Source organism: Podarcis tiliguerta, assembly GCF_965153285.1.
Source record: "Podarcis tiliguerta genome assembly, chromosome: 9".
Taxonomy (NCBI): Eukaryota; Metazoa; Chordata; class Lepidosauria; order Squamata; family Lacertidae; genus Podarcis; species Podarcis tiliguerta.
The window spans coordinates 42,226,012-42,246,219 of NC_139542.1; the positions used below are offsets into that span (position 1 = coordinate 42,226,012).

Sequence of the window (20,208 nt, forward strand, 5' to 3'; positions counted from 1 at the left end):
GGTGAAGGAGCTGCCATCATCACCATCAACTCCCCAAAACACAAGATGCACAGCTGTACATGCTTAGGCCCAGTCCCTGTTATGTTTTAAGGGGGAAAGGAACTAAAAAAATGTGATATGCTCACATAGAGGTCCCCTGTCACACTACTTTTTGTAATATGGTCTATGTGTCCAGGTGTGGGCAATGTTCAAGGTACACTGAGAAGTTGGTTAGTGTGCTGAGCCCATATATTCTACCCCTGCTAGTAAAACCTAAGGCTGGCATTAAAAGGTACACTGGCTGGCACTGAAGGGAAATCACCTCCCAGCAATATCTTGAGGCCCAGGAGATGGTGAAGGTTGATGACACAGTAACCTCTCCACCTCATCCCTGTGTGGGGAAATGGAAGGACCACTTTGTTTTCTCTTGTGAGTCCCTCCAGTTCCAACCATCCTTCTCACACATTAGAAGATAATCCTTGCTCAGGGTACAAAGCACTGTCCACTTTACACTGTAGGTCAGGAATAGTTGGGGGCTCCACACACCCTTCAGCCATTAAGAAGCAGTAGTTGTCACTGTTACAGCTCCTACTTTTTAAAAAGATTGTGCAGAACACCTAAATTCTCTTGTCATTCATTTTTCATACTCTGTCCAATCCTTGCTCTTCTTAATATTCTACTTCCAAACTTATTATTTCTTATTATTTTGCATGAGCACAGTCCCTACTTGATAAAGTTAGGGTCACTGACTTATTAAGAAAAGGTGAGGTATTTTTGAGAAATGATTGGGAATGATTATGCTGTTCAACAGACAAGATTATTATTAGAGAAATTGCTCAACATTGCTCCCTTGAAATCCATTGAAATCCATATCAAGCTTGACCTACAAGTCAATTGCAATAATATAGCCCTGCCTAGCAATTACAGGACTAGGTGTAATAAATTTCAAAAATGATAAAAGCACAATATTGTAAGTATTTAGAAAGTCACTGTATACTGTACAGCACACATTTTCACATAAACACCACCAATCCTATCATGATTTTGTGGTGAAAAGATGGAACTATTTGCCAAGTGCATTCTTAAATCTTCCTCCAAGGAAATCATATGAGAGAATTGCTTCACAAGTTAAATGACATCCTTCTATAACAACCCTAATAGAATTATGATACAGTAATATGTTATTGTAAAGTGACGCTAGGTAACCAAAGACACACTATAAATATGCAATCAATCTGTTCAACACAGCAGCAATAAGTACCAAGATCCATCAGCTTATCATCTCTTGATTGCTGTTGACAGTTTGACATGCTAATTTAGGAATATGGCACTAATCAGATAGGGTTTGGGTATTATCATCCAGGCAATCGCATTTGTATAAGCAGACTGATAATGTAATCGTCCATAATAGAAGATCTGTCACACTAACTTGGTTAAGATAGATGCTTAAGCTAAATTTATACGGTTAGTGAAATTCTGTAACCATTTGTCTGCCCTGTAATTAACTTTAATATTTTTTAGGAACAAGGATTCTCAGTTTAATTCTGATTTCACTCACAAAGGATTTGCCAGGATGCAAACTGGGGAAAGAGCTACCATGATAAAGAGGTACCAACAGCCTGGGGATTTTTGAGTCTTGCTTCCTAGTAAGTATACATAGAAACGTGAAATAATAAATTTGCAATATGGTTATTTGAAACATCATTGCATATTGTTAAAAGGAGGTACATAGTGTGTACATACACAAACTTATTAGGAATAATGTGGACTGCATGTCTAATGTGGGCTACATTCACCATAATATGTACATTCATCATGCAGTATAGAAGCAAAATTCACACTATGCCATAACATCTTATTATTTCATTCACTGAATTCTACATTTCCATAAGTAAGATTGTTCTCAGGCATCCTTAAGGCATACAGTTGCACGTACCAATGAAGTGAATATTGATAATCATATAGATTCGTATTATAATCAAGCCTCCATTATCTGAAACTCTATGGAAATTATGTTTAGCGTTTATCTTGATGAAGGCTATTAGATTGTGAATGCATGCACTTCATAGCAAAGGCTAGGATCTCTGAAATACATGGATAAGCAGAAAGCTCTTCCACTCACACACGGAAGGACCCTGATTTCTCAAGGCTGCAGCCTCTGCCCTCACCAGTAAGAATACTTACCTGGATTCCAAAATTTGCCCTGAAATTATGATGTGGTAAATAAAAACAATTTGACCTAATTTTTCAAGGGTATTTTTTAACCACTCTTGGCTTCTGAAAACTCTTTGGTGCTATCATTAAATTATTTCAAAGTAAGCAACAACAAAGATTCCCCCTGCCATGAGAAATGAAAGCAAAAGTTTGATTAACCTTTGTTAGTTAAATTACAATCTGAACCACTTATCATTTAATGCAATGTCTTCCAGAGCAAGACTTGCTCTTTTAGAAAATGCCAGTTTTGGATATTTATGGCACTAGCATTTTTTAAACATCACAATAGCAGCAAATGACAAGTTATACTCTTTCCAACTTTTCTGAAAGCAACTATTTCAGACTAGCTCTTTTAACCGCAGCACTAGCTTCAATTATCTTTCTGTGGTTGTGCCTGAGCTATAAAGCTATTGTTTTCTGGCCATGCTCAATGGAATTTCCGTTTTTCTGTCTGCAAGTGTGCATCATGGCCAGAGAATTGCTTACAATTATTCATAGAAGACATTTTGGGAGATGTGTTAAGACTTTGGTGAATGGTTTGAAAGAACTTTCACCACACATCTTTGAATGTTGTTCTATCCAAATGGGCCGGTAATAGCGTAATTCACGGTATTGCTAATGTTCAGCTATGAGTGCCAATGCTTATTTAACAAAAAACAGAGCACGAAGCAAATACAAGACAAAAATAGCAACACAGCAAAAAAAAAAATAGTTTTTTTTAAAAAAGGTGTTTTTAAATCTGGTGAAAAAACCAAATGGGTAATAACCCCACAAACAGCCTATGCTTTGTGGTTACAGAACGGCAACTGACTGAAGAATGGGAAATGGGAGCTTCAGTCCGGTAACATTTTCTAAAGGTAAGTGAAACAAGCTGGAGCGGAAACACTTATTAAAACCTTGAATCTTTTAAAGTTGCACATGACCTGAACCTTCTAGAATAGGCAACAGAAATAGTTGCCTGGCCCCAGACTTCAGCATGCACGCTTGAAGTCAGGCGTGGGGACCTTACTGTTCCACCCCTTAACTGACTCCTGGAATGTCCCCACTATAGGGAAGTGCCAGAGAAAAGTTCACTAGACACACCTATTGCATGAAAAGAGAAGAGGCCTTGTGAGCTTGGTCAGCTGCAATGGAGAATGATATACAGACCATGATGGTCAGTAGTAAGGTGGCTGCAGTCACATACCTTGTAGAGAGCAGACCAACTGCTACAGCAGACAATGTCTTAGAGAAACTAACATAGCTGTGGCAGCAGCTCTTAGGGTCTTCAGAGAGGGACTGCCACCAGTAGTAATGGCAGCAACAAGATGAAATCAAGAGTCATGCAGCTGGCGACACACTGGTAAATTGGGGCTTAGCATATGCTATCAAAGGAGGCCTGCTCCCATAAGGTCATCAAAATCCAGGAGGATCTGTTCCACCGTGCTTATCTTGTGAACTCCTGACAACACAGGGGTGTCAAGAGGCAAATGAGGCGGCGATAGTGCCTGTCTGACAGACGCAACTTGCTGCCTACAAATGGCATCCTGCCAATACCAGTCAGCACAGAAAAGTGAAGGGGAAAGTAATTAAAGTCTAGCTCTAGACCATATAGAAAGTTTCATCTAATGCAGGCACAGTGATGCTGAAAAAAGAAATGAGAAGAAATTTGAGCATGCAGCCTAAAGTGGACTGGCAAATATATATATATATAACCTGGCTTGATTCACTTATGAACTTTGTTCAGTTTAGGACCAAAACCTATAGACATACTTCAGACACCATAAATAATTTTATTCAACACCATAATTTGAACAAAGTCTATTTATTTCACACAAAACAGAAAGCCTAGTCAGATCTAGTGGTTAGTTTCTCCATTGATCCATCACATCAAGGCACTTAAGCCACAAAAATGACACGTAGTATCAGATGTGGAAGCTGAAGTGAAACTATTAGCAGTCTTAATCTGAACACAAGACTTTCTTCAATGACCTCAAACAGTAAGACTACTACTTCCTACGGCTACGTTTTTTCATGATGCAGTACGGAAGCTAATTCAGGCTACTTGTACTGTAACTTCTTAGGTCAACCAGCCATAAAGGTGGTATCCTAATCACCTAAACTTTTAATTACCACCAAAATGGTCAACAAGCCAATTTCACCATTTCATACCCCTGTCTGATTACTAAATAAAGCATGGTTAAAACCTCAAATTTAAAAGGAGAGAGTTAAGCACGTGCCCACTAAACTCGATGGGTCTTGGTTGGACAACACATTTTTATTTTAGGAATTGGCATTTGTTGGCATGGGGTATGTTTTGCCATACATTCAGCATATAATTCATAATTTAAACGTATTTCTTGGATAAGTTTTTTAATCCATATATATACCCCGCAAACACAATCTTCTTTTATTGCATCGACAAATACATACCTTAGTTTAGGACAGCTACTATAAAAATAATGTACAGCTTTATAAAAAAAATTCTAGGAACTTGGATTGTACAAACTCAAGATAAAAATATAGTCGTGTTTTAGTATTTCCATTAGACGTAGGTATGCTCTATAAAATTTAAACCACTATTCCCCTATTCTTTTGTCAGTTCTAAAAACAAACAAAAAATATAACATGGTTTATATTTTTGATTCCATACAAGAACATCAAAGTTTATATTTTTGTACATAATTTGAAAATCATTCTCTCCACATGGGAGGTAAGAATATACAAAGCATCAGGTGCACAATTATAGATTCTCCAGGTCCCTGAATGACAGAAGAACCACTTTAAGGAAGATGAGCATTGTGGGGAGGACCAGCAGGTGGAGGTGGTATTGGAGGTGGTGGTGGTGGTGGCAGAGACAGCAGTGAGAACAATGGGTCATATGCATTCTGACTACACTCATGAGGCCACCCCCATGGTACAGAAGGGGGAGGAGGTGGAAAATTTGCCTCGTTGTTAACAGTTTCAAATGTTGGGGGAGGAAAAGAATATTGATGTCTCCTCAGGTTCTCCTGCCTCTGCTGCTGGCAATAAGCTGAAGGCTTTGGAAGTTCTGTGAAGTTAGAGTAATGCTGTGGAGATGTCCCATACTGCCTGAAGGAACGTGGGGAAGCAGATGAATGAGGAAATCGACTCCTGGCAAAGGTAGGATTGGGTTCTCTCCCAAAATATCCATGTGAATAATCTGAAGGATATTGTCTTCTGGGCTGATAATGAGCTCCGTTCCCATCTGCAGAAAGAAATGAAAAAGCAATTGTGGTATTTTGGTAATTCAGGGTTAGCCTGCGAATGTGGTATCATGGGGAACACGGACTGTCCCCTTCCCACCCCGGGCCAAGTTTAAATGTGTTTCCATTTGTTTCAGTCCTTTAAATTTGTAAACTGCCTTGGTTACCTTGCGAGAAAGGCAGCATACAAATTGCAACGAACCAATGAATGTCTGCTGACACCGTGGATTCATTTGGGTAGAAGGGTGTGATAAAAATTCAATAAACATTTCCAGCTTCCGTAGCAGAATAAATGATAATTTCCCCCTGCAACCCCACACTGTTAATCTGTTCAGGATAAAGGCAATATTGACACTGAAAGGTTCTCACACGCAAGGACTAAAATTTACAATTATGCTATATTCATACAGTAATCCATCTAAGAAAGTGGGATTTTGAGCTTTTATACTTTAATTTGGTTTGAGGCCCAACATTAAAATTCCGTAATAGCACCTACTTACTGGAATCCTCTGGTTGTGGTCGGCACTTCTTTCTTCTTAGATTCTGAGATTTCTTCTGCTGTTTAGCTGCTCTCTCTTTCTCATCATCACTATAATCTAAAGCCTAGATCAAAATATTTACATAAGAAACTGAGCAGAATATACCATTTGGTTCTTTTTACTGGCTATCAGCAGGCAATAACAGGTTATTTGATGCTCATTCATAAATATGACATTCTGGAATACACTAGGAGCACCTTTACTACCACTGGAGTATAGTAGTAGTGGCTGGAGAAACCCAGGCAGATGGGCGGGGTAAATATAATAAATTTGTAGTAGTAGTAGTGAAAAATATAGGAAAGGATTATTTACATAGGATTCAAAGTACAAAATGATACAACTAGTTTTGTATCTTTCCTAAATTTACTATTTACACTAAAGGAGAAGCAATCTGGAACTGGACCAAGAATCAATTTCACTGCAGAAATACGAAATTAAAACAGCATGATCTTCATGACATGTTACGGACCATGGGGTTCTAACCTGCCTTTCACAAACTTAATGAAAAATCTGCCATTGGGAGTTCCCCCAGCTTGATCCTTGAGAATATTATAGGATATGTGGGGAGCTATAGGTGGAGGGGGCAATGATTGAAAATTACTCCTTCATTAAGTCGCTGAAAAAGCAGTTTAGGATCCAAGTCAATTTATCCTCTTTCTGAGGATGAACTAAAAGCTTTTAAAGATTGACAAACTACTTTGAAAATCCAGCTTTCAGACTACTGATACGTGGAGCTAAAGAACTCACACTGATTCTCATAAAGAGCTAATGAAGATGCAGACAAGATATATGCAGCGCTATGTCTCGTTGTTGTTCAGACAATTAAATGTTAAGATGCTCTCAGGGAAATTCATATTCCGTTGAACGACAGACACTGCTTAAGTGATTTTTCTATGCATATAATATCCCGCAAGAATACTGCTCTTTAAGTAGTAACCACTTACAGACATTAAGGTATAAAATTTGTACACAAAAGGATGTACTTGCCTCGGGTGGTGGTTCTTCATCATTTTTCCATGATGCATCAGATCCTCTCTCTCTGCAAGATGAGACAAAGTGAAAGATTTATATGCTGGGCATTATCTCTATACATGAGTTACTGTTACCCTCAAGCAGGAGGAAAGAATAAAAAAACCCCAACTCAAATGCTACCTGCAGCCTCAGCCATTCAAAATTTGAACACTCAAAACAGCTTCCACTATGGATATCAATTTCACATAGGAAAACTCACCTGCATGTTATAATGTCTAATTCATCTTTTGTGCAAAACCACACATGCCAAAGAAATACATGGAACATTATAGTACACATGCAGTATTGATTCCAGTCTGGGAACGTCAGATTTAATTAAAAGCTTGCAAGAACTGTGATTCCTAAGACAACATTTGTCCTTTGAGAGTTCTCTTGTCATGGGTGAGAGGAAAAGCCGGAAAACAGGGTGGATAAAAATAAATGATTTTTTAAAAAAAAACTTATTAAACCTCACAATAATTTAATAATTATCTGTCAATGTATTTCTAATAGTATAACCAAATCTGTAATTTTTGATATAACTGTAAAAACTACCCTGAAAATTTATTATTACAAAAATGAAATCTTCATCTGTTTGTAAATATTAAGATCATACCAGCAAGAATGTATCTTTCTGTAAAAAAATAATAATTTAAACCAAGTCTTACTGACTAGTGATTTAAATCAAATCCACCCTGCCGGAAAACCAGTGGCAATTTTTCAAATTGCCCACTTCAATTCAATTGTGTACCATATTTGCCAGCAGCATGAGCCAGAAAGCAACAGTTCAAATCTTACCTCTGTGACAAATTTACTAAGTGGCCTTGGGCAAGTCACAGTTCATTCAGCTCCAAGTTCCTATCTTCAGTACTGAAATAGGACTGTCAGTGAGCCCTAATACCACTCTCTAAACAGAAACAGATTTTAACTGAAACTGACAGGGCCTGATCCAGTCCAAGCCCCAGCATAGCAGCTGCAGCAGATGATTTCATCATGGCTCAGAGCCTTACCCTCCCCCTTCTGTCTAACATGCAAGTTACTCAGGAGAGGGAAAGCAGAATGGAGATATAGATGCCCCATATGAGCTTCTCAATACTTGCAGTGATTCATCCATGCTTCCTCCACAGATAAAAGGTTAAGACAGATAAAAAAACAGGACTTCTGGGTGCATGCATGCTGCATTTACTTAATGAGGCCTTCAGTTTAGAGAATAGCCTGTTGCCACAAATAAGGAACAAACCCATTTCCACCTGATCTGATGAACATTTTGAATAAGGAACAGGGGTTATCAACAGAGCAACGTTTGAAGAAGCTCAGGATAGATGCTTCCTCTATCCCAAACACACCCTTCTGGGAGAGGATATATAGCACATGATTTTAACTTCTGTTCAAAATCATTACGATTTTCAATCAGGAATCCTAAATCCAAGAGGCTAATTATGCTCAAGGATAGGTTTTGGATCATTTGAAGGCTACATTAAATCTAGAATTAAAAAGCCTTCTGGGCAATATGAGTTGTGTATTTCCATACCAAATTTATAGCTCAAAATGAGGAAATCTTCAGGAGAACCAAAGTAAGGACCTCAGAGGATACTTACGTCTTTTAAACAGAACATCTGCATATAAGTCTCATATTCATATATCAGGAATTGTAAGTATATGGACACTAATGGCTGGCAAAGGTATTGTCTAAGCATTTCGGAATGCATCATCAAGGAGATGAGTTCTAAATCTATTTAGCAAGACTTTCAAGATGCACACATTTACATTACTTACTGTTTTATTTTTTCTGGAAATATATACTGGGTGAAGCTTTCAACGGATGGAGCAAAATATACAGCCTCGTGCATTTTAATACCTTTGGATTCTATACGCTCAGGACTGTTAAACTGTAGCACATAAAAGGGATGTGACACAGGACCAAATACCTCAAAGACCTGCAAGACAAAAACCAACATTAGACATTCTATAATTTAGCATTCACCAACCTGGTGCCCTCCACATGTTTTGGACTAACTTTCATCAGCCCCAGTCAGCACAGCCATACTGACTTGGGCTAATGATATAGTAGCAATCCAAAACACGTCACAGCTTGGGGAACTGAAGCACCCAATATAAAATACTATGTTGTATCAAACAATGTAGCATTACTCAGCTGCTCATAAGGCTTCTGTCAGACAAACAAGGAAGGAAGCAGTTTTCAATTATTCCTCCCCCCCCCCCCTTCAAATGGTTGGGTGATTTAGGAAGGGTGCAGGGGCTTAAGAAGGGAGAGGAAATCATTGAAAATTGCTTCTGTCCTGTTCTGCTAATGGCAGTCTTAAAGTAAGATGGACAATACTGCAGAACACAACCCTGTAAGAATTCTCCTCCGGGCCCCATTGATTTTAGGCATGTTTATTTGAATTCTCAAACAGAAAAGCCAAGTTCATTTGAATGTATGCAAATAAGTGCAACACAAGAGAGAAATAGGCCCTGCAACATGCAATCTAAAACAAAGGAAGAGGCTTTCAATCGATATTTTATCACTAGCTGAACCTATGCAACATGGTGAGTCATTTTTTTCAAAATCATCTGTTTGAAAGTACAGTTAAGTATCTTCAAGGTTACTGCCTATGTAAGGTAGCTTGATAGTGCCTTTATACTGGCAAAGTATTTCTACCTCTTTAGTTGTTCTTTACTTTAAAAAATGTATTTCCTCAGAAATTCATTAGACGTGAATAAAAAATATGTAAAAACACATAATGAGCAGAATGCAAAAAGCCAAAAGGCTTTAGATTAGTGATGGGGAAGCCTTTTGAGTCTGAGGGCCACGTTCCCTTGTGGGTAGCCTTCGGCAGGCCAGGGGTGGGGAGGCCCAAGTGATGGAGTCTGGGGAGAATCCCAAGGTCCAGATGGAGAGTTGCATTGAGCCCCCAGGCCTGAGGTTCCCCATTCCTGCTTTAAAAAATAATATATACAGTACAAGTCATGTGCAATTTGCTCACCTTTCCCATTGAATGCCGATCTTCTTTAAATAGCACCGTATCTTCATTGACTGGAGGTAGCCCTTTCTGTGACTCTATTATTACTAAAAAGAAAATATTATAAAGCTGACAACCTTTTCCAAAAGAAGGTTAAACAGCATTAGTTTAAATCTCATTACCCTGCTTCTACCTTCATAACCCAAGTTTGAGGAACTACCATATATACTCGAGTATAAGCCGACCCAAATATAAGCAGAGGCACCTAATTTTAGGCCAAACAACTGGGGAAACTTATTGACTCGAGTATAAGCCGGTTCACCACACCACAAACCTGGCAGCGGCGGCAGGGGAGGAGGAAGAACAAGCAGCCCCAAAGGGCTGCTTTCAGGCTGCTCCTTCCTCCTCTGCCACTGCCGACAGCGGTGAAAGAGGAGGAATAACAAGCAGCCCGAAAGGGCTCCTTTCAGGCTGCCTGTCCCTCCGCCACCACATCTGCCGCTCACAAGAGCAGGCATAGGAGCCCAGTTGGGAGAGGCACAGCGCAGAGCCTCTTCCAACCTCGGCCCCTGTGACTGCCCTTGCGAGAGGCAGGCAGTGGCGGAGGGACGAGCGGCGAGAAAGTGCTCCTTTCTCGCCGCTTGTCCCTCTGCTGCCGCCCGCCTCACTCGAGTATAAGCTGAGGGAGGCTTTTTCAGCATAAAAAAAAATTGCTGAAAAACTCAGCTTATACTCGAGTATATACGGTACTTTAAACTACAATATTAATCTATAGATGCACTGATGAATAAAGTTTGAGCCATGCATCATGTGAAACCAGCATGTGCACTGGGAAAGCAGTACCCCATTTGAAGGTATTCACGTGATGAGCTTGTTATAAGCCAGAGTAGCATTCTCAGTACTCACAAGCTCACTGTTTACAATTGCTTATTGCTACAAATCAGAAAGCTCTATTGTTTCTACAGATGGAAATTAGACATCTATCAACTTCTGCTAGAACTATCAGAATGCTACACCTCTCCATTAAGCTTGATATTCACTGGGACGGTATAATTAAAAGACGCAGAGATCAATAACTTCAAGAACAGCACTGTGACACTTTGCTGTAGAACTAATAGCAATGTAATGAATTGTGGATATTGTGGATAAACTTTTACCTTTCCTATTATATACTTTCTGACAAGCAGATTTCACGTTTAACATCAAAAGTGCATGAAACTATGTAAAAGAGTGTCAATTTCTAAAGAAGAAAACTACAAAGAAGGCAGGTGATTTGATATCATTTAATAAAAATGTAAATTACTCCCAATTATCCTGCAAAAATCTAATATTCATTGCTGCAGAAACAAGAAAATGCTTCTGCAACACTTATTAACGGAAACTCATTTCCTGGCAAGGAAGTCATCCATTCTGAGACAGTATAATGATCAATTAAATATTCACACTCATCACTCCTTCACAAAAAAACTCCAGAGTACAATTAATGCAGCAGTGACAGCTTGATCCCTACTAGGGCTATAAAGGTGAAGCAATAGAAAAATAAAAAAGTGCACTCTTGTGACGTGTTCTGGCTAACACCAGACTACACAGGGTGCAGATCAACAGAAATTAAAGGACCCAACTTAGTCATGCTCATTAACTCAAATAGGTCTACTCTAAATAAAACTTAGTTGAATAGTAGCAACAGTGATCTTGCAAGTGTCAGTTAATGGCTTTGGTCTCTCTCTTCTCACCTCATCAGGTGTGAAAATATATTGTACCACATATAAACTTTTCTTTAAAGGCCTGAAGCTGTAAATCAAAACCTGTAACTTACTGTAATGAGTTGCAAGGCATTTCCCCACTTGTTCACATTATCAAAGTATCTGTCCATATATGTGTTCTGTAATCTATTGGCATCCCATCTTGAAACGGTTCAGATCCATAAGGATCTGTGCCTTTCATCAATATTTTTGTGCTTTGGTGCTGCTGATCTGTGATTTACAGCTTTGCAGTTTATCACTGTGACAATGGTTTCCAGAGGACCTTGTGTAAAAATAATCAGGGAGGGAGGGGACTGAGGTGCAGCAGCCACAGCACTCCCGAAATTTCAAATGTACTCCCAGGAAGAAAAAAAAAGGTTGGACAAACCCAAGTACAATGACCCATGTTTTGAACAGATGGAACTACTGAGTAGATTTTAACTCAAAAAGAAATACGTCACCTTAAAATGCATATTTTAGTGACTTAATCACAATGGCTTGAGCATCCAATAAGATTCTAGTCACACTATATTTCTGCATGCGTGTTTTCATACAATCAGGATTACACAGCTATCAGCACAATTTTAGGCTTGATTTAAATCGCTTGCATTTGACAGACTATGATTCATGTTCTGTGTAGAAAATGTGCTTGAAAGACCCTGTCACTTTAAATCCGTTACCTATCTTATTTGCTTTTAGAAAGGTAAGATTTGCAGTGAAAGCCTGTGCATATTTTTTCAGTCTCATGTCCCACTCTGTTCAATGGGGTTCACTTACAGATTCGCAATCTTAGGAGAAATGCAGCATGCTAGTGTCTGGCCCGTACCATTTCAAGCACAAAAAGAGGGGTAACGCTAAGGGGAACCAGAAGGAAGAGCCGCAACATGAGTCAAAATCTAGACAAGAATATTACGCTCAATACACTTTTCCTTCTTGAACAGCAAAAATACTCCCCCCCCCCCCCCAATTATGGCAGTTCATTCATACCATGCGGCTTCAAAACAAGCATGGCAACAACATGTTTTCAATTAATGTTTTTGTACATTATTTTGGTTTCAGATGCATTTTTAATGCTTTTAAGATGGTTTTGATTATTGTATTCTCTATGTTGTTCATCGCTGTTGGCTCCCACAGGAAGAACAGTACAGAAACATTTTTTTCTTAAAAAAAGAAACCATTTACCTCACATGCATGCCAATAGCTTTGCTTTCTCCGTATTTTAATTTTATGGTATAAACCCAGGAGTTTTTGGAACAGCATTGCTAGACTCATGCAGCCTTCTCTGGCATGGACAATCTTACTTGCCTCTAGGTTTAACTGGAATAAGTAGATTTTTAATTTGTATAATACAATTTAATATATACAGCGTCCTGCCTAAAGATACAGATTTTTGCAGCTAGCTCTGTGGTACTATAGTGTGTCCCTCTTCTCTTCCTCTCCAACTTTAGCTGCAATTCCAGAATTACCACCTTCAACTTAATGAAGAGTAAACAAATGCCCACAAAAGTATGAAAAATATTGCCACCAATATGGAACTGAATCACTATGTGGACTATACCTCAGAATTATCCTTTGCCAATGGAATCTTTGACACTGCAGTGTTTGTGGCGCTATTAAGAAACTTCCAATACTAAAATATCACTACTAACTGAACACCAAGAACAAAACCCACTACCTTTCCCAAAGCTTATTTTCTATTTACTTTCACATATTGTCATTGCTTTCTGTGATACACATTCTACAAAGCTTTTTCTTCTTCAGCCTTTAGTCTCACTGCACTGCAGTCTATCGCTGTCCAAGTGGCTCAATTTGTGCCCCCAGACAACCTTCCACATAACACATGTTTTAGCATTGACAACTAGAAGAAAAGTTAGGAATTCTCAAGACAAAATTATCTTATTGGCAAGGGCACCCTGCTGAAACAAGGAGAGAGCCTAGTGAGGAAGAAGGGGCGGCAAAAGAGTCAAAATGAGAATTTGGCGAGGTGTGGGTTAAACCAGAGCCAAGGACTTGCCAATCAGGAGGTCGGTGGTTCGAATCCCCGCGACGGGGTGAGCTCCCGTTGTTCGGTCCCAGCTCCTGCCAACCTAGCAGTTCGAAAGCACGTCAAAGTGCAAGTGGATAAATAGGTACCGCTCTGGCGGGAAGGTAAACGTTTCTGTGTGCTGCTCTGGTTCGCCAGAAGCGGCTTAATCATGCTGGCCACATGACCCAGAAGCTGTACGCCGGCTCCCTTGGCCAATAAAGCGAAATGAGAGCCGCAACCCCAGAGTCAGCCACGACTGGACCTAATGGTCAGGGGTCCCTTTACCTTTAGGTTTTAGTTCTATGTGATGCAATAATAGTCACAGAGATGAGAGGTGTAAGGCAGAAGAGAACTACTACACATTTTGGAGGGACAAAGGAAGCATAAGAAGAAGTTGCATTTTGATGGTAGCCTGAGAGAGAGCGGGGCAGGATGCACAGCTGCATGCACGAAATGAATGAAATATAGGTTTGGGGTAGATGTGCATGAAGCCAGGAGGTGAAACAAAAAGTACACATTCTAGAGGTTCTGACTATCCCTTGACACTAAACTATACTATACACTTGGCATCTACACACTTAGGAATATGGTATCATATTATAACTTATTCTTATATCCTGCCTTTCCTCCAAAAGGAACCCCTCTGTCAAAACATTAAGCTTCTCAATACACTATGAACTATAAAGGAGAACAATTATTGAAAAAGCATGCACACACAGAAACATTTCGCTTACCTAGGTGCTCAATGATGCTGGAAACTTTTCCAAAAGGCATAAGTTCAACCGATTCAGGCAGAATTATGGTAAAATCTTCAACGGGAAGTGGCTCCTGCTGGATAATTTTAAGAATTTACTTTCATAATAAAATATTAATCCTACTGCTGCCCACCCTAGATAATCTCTTTGTAGCTGTCTGGCCGAGGGTCAATTTATAACTGCAGTCCTAAAATCCACAATTAGTTAACCTTGTTATTATTCATTAAATTTATATACCACCCTCCATCCAAGGATCACAGGGGAGTTTACGTATAAAAACACAAAAACACATAACATAATAGCAAACAAAACAATGCTCCCCCTTTAAAAGACCATAGATTGTTTAAGCAGCCAAAGGCCTGGGAGGGGAGGAATGTTTTCAACTGGCACCTGAAGATATGTAATGAAGATGCTAAGTGAGCCTCCCTGGAGCTTCCTTTGGTCAAAACATCTAATTTTAGCAAACTCTGCATGTTTGGATGCACGGTGCCCAAGGAAAGGCAAGCACAGTACAACGGGAACTCCTCTGGCTATCTTCCCTACAAATCACCAAAAGTGACAAAGGATGTGCATGCCCAGTGTCTTCACGCCTCTTGAGCTCTCATTAACTAGGCATGGGTGCCTAAAAAGAAGCAAGCAGCCTCTTATTTGCTTCTCTTGACTCTTGGGCTGGGGGTGGAGATGGAGACAGTAATCACAGCACATCTTGGACCTTGGTCTACAGGCTCCAGCTGATGCAAAAAGCTTTAGTTGGACTGTTGATGGGGACAGACTATTGCTGGTACAAAACCTCAAAAGTCTGCAGTGGCTGCCCAAACAGTACTGGGCCAGGTTCAAGGTTTTGTAATAATTTACCATTGGGGCCCAGTATTCAAGGGCAGCCTAATTCCTTATATCCCTGCCCTATCACTGAGATTTCCAGGAGTCACTGTTAAGTGTTCCCCATGGCTCAGAGGTACAGACCATATCCACCAAGAGCCTTCTCCCTAATGAGTGCCTACTGCAGTCATTTTTACTGAAGTTTTACTGAAGTTTATAGTTGCTGTGTTGAGGGTTTTTTTTAAAAAAAGAGGAGCAAAAACAGACACTGTACATGAAGAGAAAGACAAACATTAACAAAACAATACTTATTATTATTAACTTGTTTTCTTGATTTTACAGTTTTAATTTTGGAGGTATTGTATCTTAGAAAACTGCTTAGCAACTATTGCAGCCATGCAGTTTATAAATTGTTCAAATATATACAATAATAAACAATCCACTTGTTTTGGCACTTGCTAACTTTAAGTTTGGACCAAAAAAACAAGTGATAGGGAAAGATGATAAAGTGGGACTCCAAAGCATCCCTTGCAATGCTTTAACAGACAAAGGAGGAGGGCCCCTTTGCTCTGAGCACTTTCTATAACAACATCTAATTCTGCCCTATAAAAGCGCTACAGATAAGATTCTCAGATAAACCGTCCAACTATAGGTATATGAGGATAGTGTATAAATCAACATACTTACTTCACTTAATTCGCCCTTCTTTTTATTAGGGCAAGAGTTACTTTCAGTCTTAGACTGCTGATCATCATCTTCAGACAGCATTGGAAGACAGGAAGAAGAGGAGACAGAAGATGAACTGTCTGTAGATGAACTGTCTGTATCACTGCACGAAAGTTAAATTTTATTTTTATTCTTCAGCATATCTCCTGCCACATTCTATTTACAGAAAAATCTTAAAAGAAGAAATTGTTGTTCATATAATAGCAAAAGAAGCCTATGGGCTGCATCCATGTCACTCAACTTATGGTAAGGCTTCACTCAGCAGAATAGGGGAAATCCAGTGATTTCCCTCTCTTGCTTGGAACCCCGCTCCCCCCCCCCAAAAAAAACAAAAACATGGTCTGAAGGATTCCCCAACCCTCTGGAGAACATTTTGGGAAGGAAGCAATGGAATCCTTCCTGTCACATGAGAACCACCACTGGACACAATTCTGGATTGGTAAGTGCTGTTATGATCACAAAATTTCGCAGAAGTCTAAACTCTGGTTCACTTGGTAGCCTGCCATCAAGGCATGAATGAGATGCAAATCTGAGCTTTAGGGGGGCTCTACAGAGCTACAGAGGAGGGAGCAGGAAAGGGGGCAGGACTGGAAAGGGACTAAACAATTGTTTGCTGAGCCTCTCCAAGCAAAAGGCTCTTAGAGAGCCCACAATTTATTCGGACTCTGGCCAGTACCAATGTTCTTCCCCACTGACATTTAAAAAGTTCAAAAGCATAATACAGTTGAGCTGAGAACTATGCTGGTCCTCCAAAAGATATTTTGCAATTTCTACCTGAATCTAAACTCAAGTGTAAACATGTGAATAAATCATATTTCTTAAAGCAATGACAGCCTTCACTGTTGTCTTCAATTCTCCCAAGAAGCATAGGCCCTGGTTGAGGACCAAGACCCCTGGAACCCTGTGAACAGCTCAGCAGCGATTTTGCATGGCCTGCAACAATACATTTCTAACTTTCAGGGCAGCAAGGATGTATTTCACCGGCTTGTTGATGCCTGCACAAAATTTCCATAGTCAGCAGGTTGGCAGAGACCCAGTATTCCCAGTGCCAGAACTACAATGCTTTGCAAGCCCTTAGTGCCACTTTCTTACTTGGGAGTATTGTGCTAAACAAACAAACAAAATCCAAGTATTGTTAATTCTCATCACTAATACGCCGATAGAATTTAGCTTTTGCAGTATATTAATATTCAACTTTTTAACAGCACACATACCTCTGGTCATGACAAGACTAGGTCTGTTCAAGCATTCAGGGACCTACAATCTGAATTTACTTATTTATTTACTTATTTATGGAGACGTGGGTGGCACTGTGGGTTAAACCACAGAGCCTAGGACTTGCTGATCAGAAGGTTGGCGGTTCAAATCCCCGCAACAGGGTGAGCTCCCATTTTTGGGTCCCTGCTCCTGCCAACCGAGCAGTTCGAAAGCATGTCAAAGTGCAAGTAGATAAATAGGTACTGCTCCAGCGGGAAGGTAAACAGCGTTTCCATGTGCTGCTCTGATTCGCCAGAAGCAGCTTAGTCATGCTGGCCACATGACCTGGAAGCTGTCTGCGGGGCAAACGCCGGCTCCCTCGGCCAATAAAGCGAGATGAGCACCGCAACCCCCGAGTCAGCCACGACTGGACCTTTACTTATTTACTGGATTTTTAGAAGACCTTTTTCTCCAAGGAGCTCAAGGTGGTGTACATGGTTTGCCCCCTCCTCATTTAATGAGGAGGTACCGCTTCACACAAGAACAGTGTGAAGCAGGTTAGCCTGAGAGGAAGTGGATAGGCCAAGGCCGCCCAGTGAGCTTAATGGGCCAAGTGGGCTTTGGTCTCCAATGTCCTGGTCAGACACTGTAACCACTAAACCACACTGGTGTAGCATTGAAAAATAGGCCCAATATATATGCATACATTTGGTTCTGTTACTTATCACTTAACTAGCAGTTTCCTAGGCTTCCCATAGGCAACCGTGATAAGGAATGCTAGGCTATACAGGCCACTGGCCTGATCCAGCAGACTATGTTCTTATCAATATGTCTGTACATAAACAAGTTTACTGCAAGAGCTAGTTAAAATATTTGGCATTTTCAAGTGTTGTTAGTCTGCTCCATCATTTTTAACTACTTCGAACTCCGTTTAGATTTGTTTTAATATTAACTTACATCACTCCTACTGCATACTGCCCTAGAATATGTAAGGACAGACATCAGTTTTAAAATATGTTAAGGAAGAAAAATCTCGTGCTTTTTATAAAGGTGGTACCAACCAAAAGTGGAAGGTAGCACAAAATAAAACAGACTCTATAGAGCAGCACGCGACTTTTTTCCTGCTACACAACCGGCAACCCATCACTGCCGAAGCACAGCCAGGCAAGGTCCTTTTCCAGCGTCTAACTTTCCCCAAGTGCTTTTCTCCAGTCTCGCGGCCATTAAAAGGTGACGCGCAGCTAGGTGGCAAGCCGAGCAGTACAAATACCCGCTTTCCTCTCCTACTTCCCCGGGAAGTTCGAAAATGCAAGACTCCGGCCGGGCGGATTTCCTGCCATGCTTTGCGGAACTACCCACCTGTCGGAATTCGAGGAGCCGCCGCCTTCTATCGCCGACGAGTCCTGCTCGATCCCTAGCGGCGCCGGCCTCGATTCCTCCGCGACACCCATCCCTACATCTTGGAGGTCGCCGTTAAAATCCGGAAGGCTTCTCAAATCCGGCGGCGGCGGCTTCTCCTCCCTTCTCTCGCCGGGGAGGGGCGTCTCGTCTGCCGGTGCAGCGGGTGCATCGGGGGCGCGGCGAGGTCCCCCGCCCGGCTCGCCTCCTTCTCCGGCGTTGAAACTGAGCCGCGGGCCGCCGATGGAGGACGACGACGAGCCATCTCCCAGCGGAGGCGGCTCTTCTTCCGCCGCGCCGGACGGCTGCAGCAGGCCGGGACAGGGCCCGGGCTGCGGGGCTCCTCCTTCCACGCCGCCTCCATGAGGGTCGGAGGCCTCCGTGGCTCCCTTCTCTCCCTCCTTCACGGCAAGGGCCAGCGGGCAGGTCCCGGCCGAGCTCCCCTCGGCACCGCCAGCCACGCTCAGCTGCTGCAGCCGCTGCGTCACTCGGCAGCCCGCGAGGCCGGAGTCCCGCGAAGCCGGGAGCTCGTCCATCTGCGCGCCTTCTTTCCGCGCGTAATTACGCACAGCTGCCCTGGCAACAACGGCGGGAGCTGCGGCGCGCGCGAGCCGGATACGCTGCTTCCGGCCTCGTTCGTTCTCCGCATGGGAGGAAGAGCTTCGCGCATGCGGGGACCTGGGGACTCCAGTGTGTGCGCAGGCGCCTTTTGCCTAAATACGTAACAGGCGAGCAGTTAGAATTATGGTAGCGTTGAAGTCCAGCCCGCTTCAATCGTTCGCCCAACGTGGGGCTTCAGCAAACAATCCTGAGTCTCATGCTCTACCGACTGAGCTAACCCAGGAATAGTAAAATTGCCCTAGAGCCCCATAAGAAAACGACTGAAAAACCTTCATCAGGCCAACAAAATGTCACAAAGTAGTGTGCCATCTTTGTGGTGGTGGTAGTGAAGGCGAAACTTTTCTTAGACCAGCTGAAACGTCTGTGCAACCTTTTGACTTCTCTCAGGAGGGTTCAGCCTAGAAGGCACACCCGAGTCCGTGGCTTCACCATCAGCCACATAGAATAGTAGAGTTGGAAAGGGATCACAAGGGTCATCTACTCCAACCCCCTGCAATGCAGGATTTTTTTTTGTCCAGCATGGGGCTCGAACCCATGACATTGAGGTTATGAGTCCCATGCTTTACAGCAGAGCTTTCCAAACTTTTCATGTTGGTGACACACTTTTTAGACATGCATCATTTCGCGACACAGTAATACAGCTTTACTGGCAAACCAGAGGTTAAACGAACACTTTTCCAGCCCCAGGAGGAGCATGGGGAGAGTTCATGCAGCACATCTACACAGTGCAGCCAACACACCAACACTTCATGACACACAGTTTGTCAAGCTCTGCTTTAAGGTATGAGCTATCCACCCTCTGTGTGAATCAGGATTCTCTCTGGCCACACCCCCTGGCTGGGTGTGTGAGAGTGTGACCACACTGGCTTTGTTTCACACTCTCCTTGAGTGCTGTTGCATGGCTGGAATATGTGCTTGAACTCGGATATTGTCTCTTGCTTGCCTAGATAGAAGGGTGTCTGTGTGTGCATGTGTCTGTAGAAACTAGCCTGCTATACAAAGGTAGAATTTA

The 20,208-nt window shown here is 41.6% G+C and overlaps 1 protein-coding gene across 1 annotated transcript; it reads right to left on the reverse strand.

Moving 5' to 3' along the window:
• Positions 1–3,981: 3,981 nt before the first annotated feature.
• Positions 3,982–19,245, reverse strand: NAF1 (nuclear assembly factor 1 ribonucleoprotein; the record flags this gene model as incomplete). The annotated part of the gene is given in 9 exon segments (XM_083457749.1): positions 3,982–5,401; positions 5,900–6,002; positions 6,926–6,977; positions 8,726–8,886; positions 9,937–10,019; positions 14,415–14,511; positions 15,942–16,083; positions 18,537–19,227; positions 19,230–19,245. Coding segments are annotated over 9 exon segments (1,791 nt in total). The 3' UTR covers positions 3,982–4,955.
• Positions 19,246–20,208: the final 963 nt, after the last annotated feature.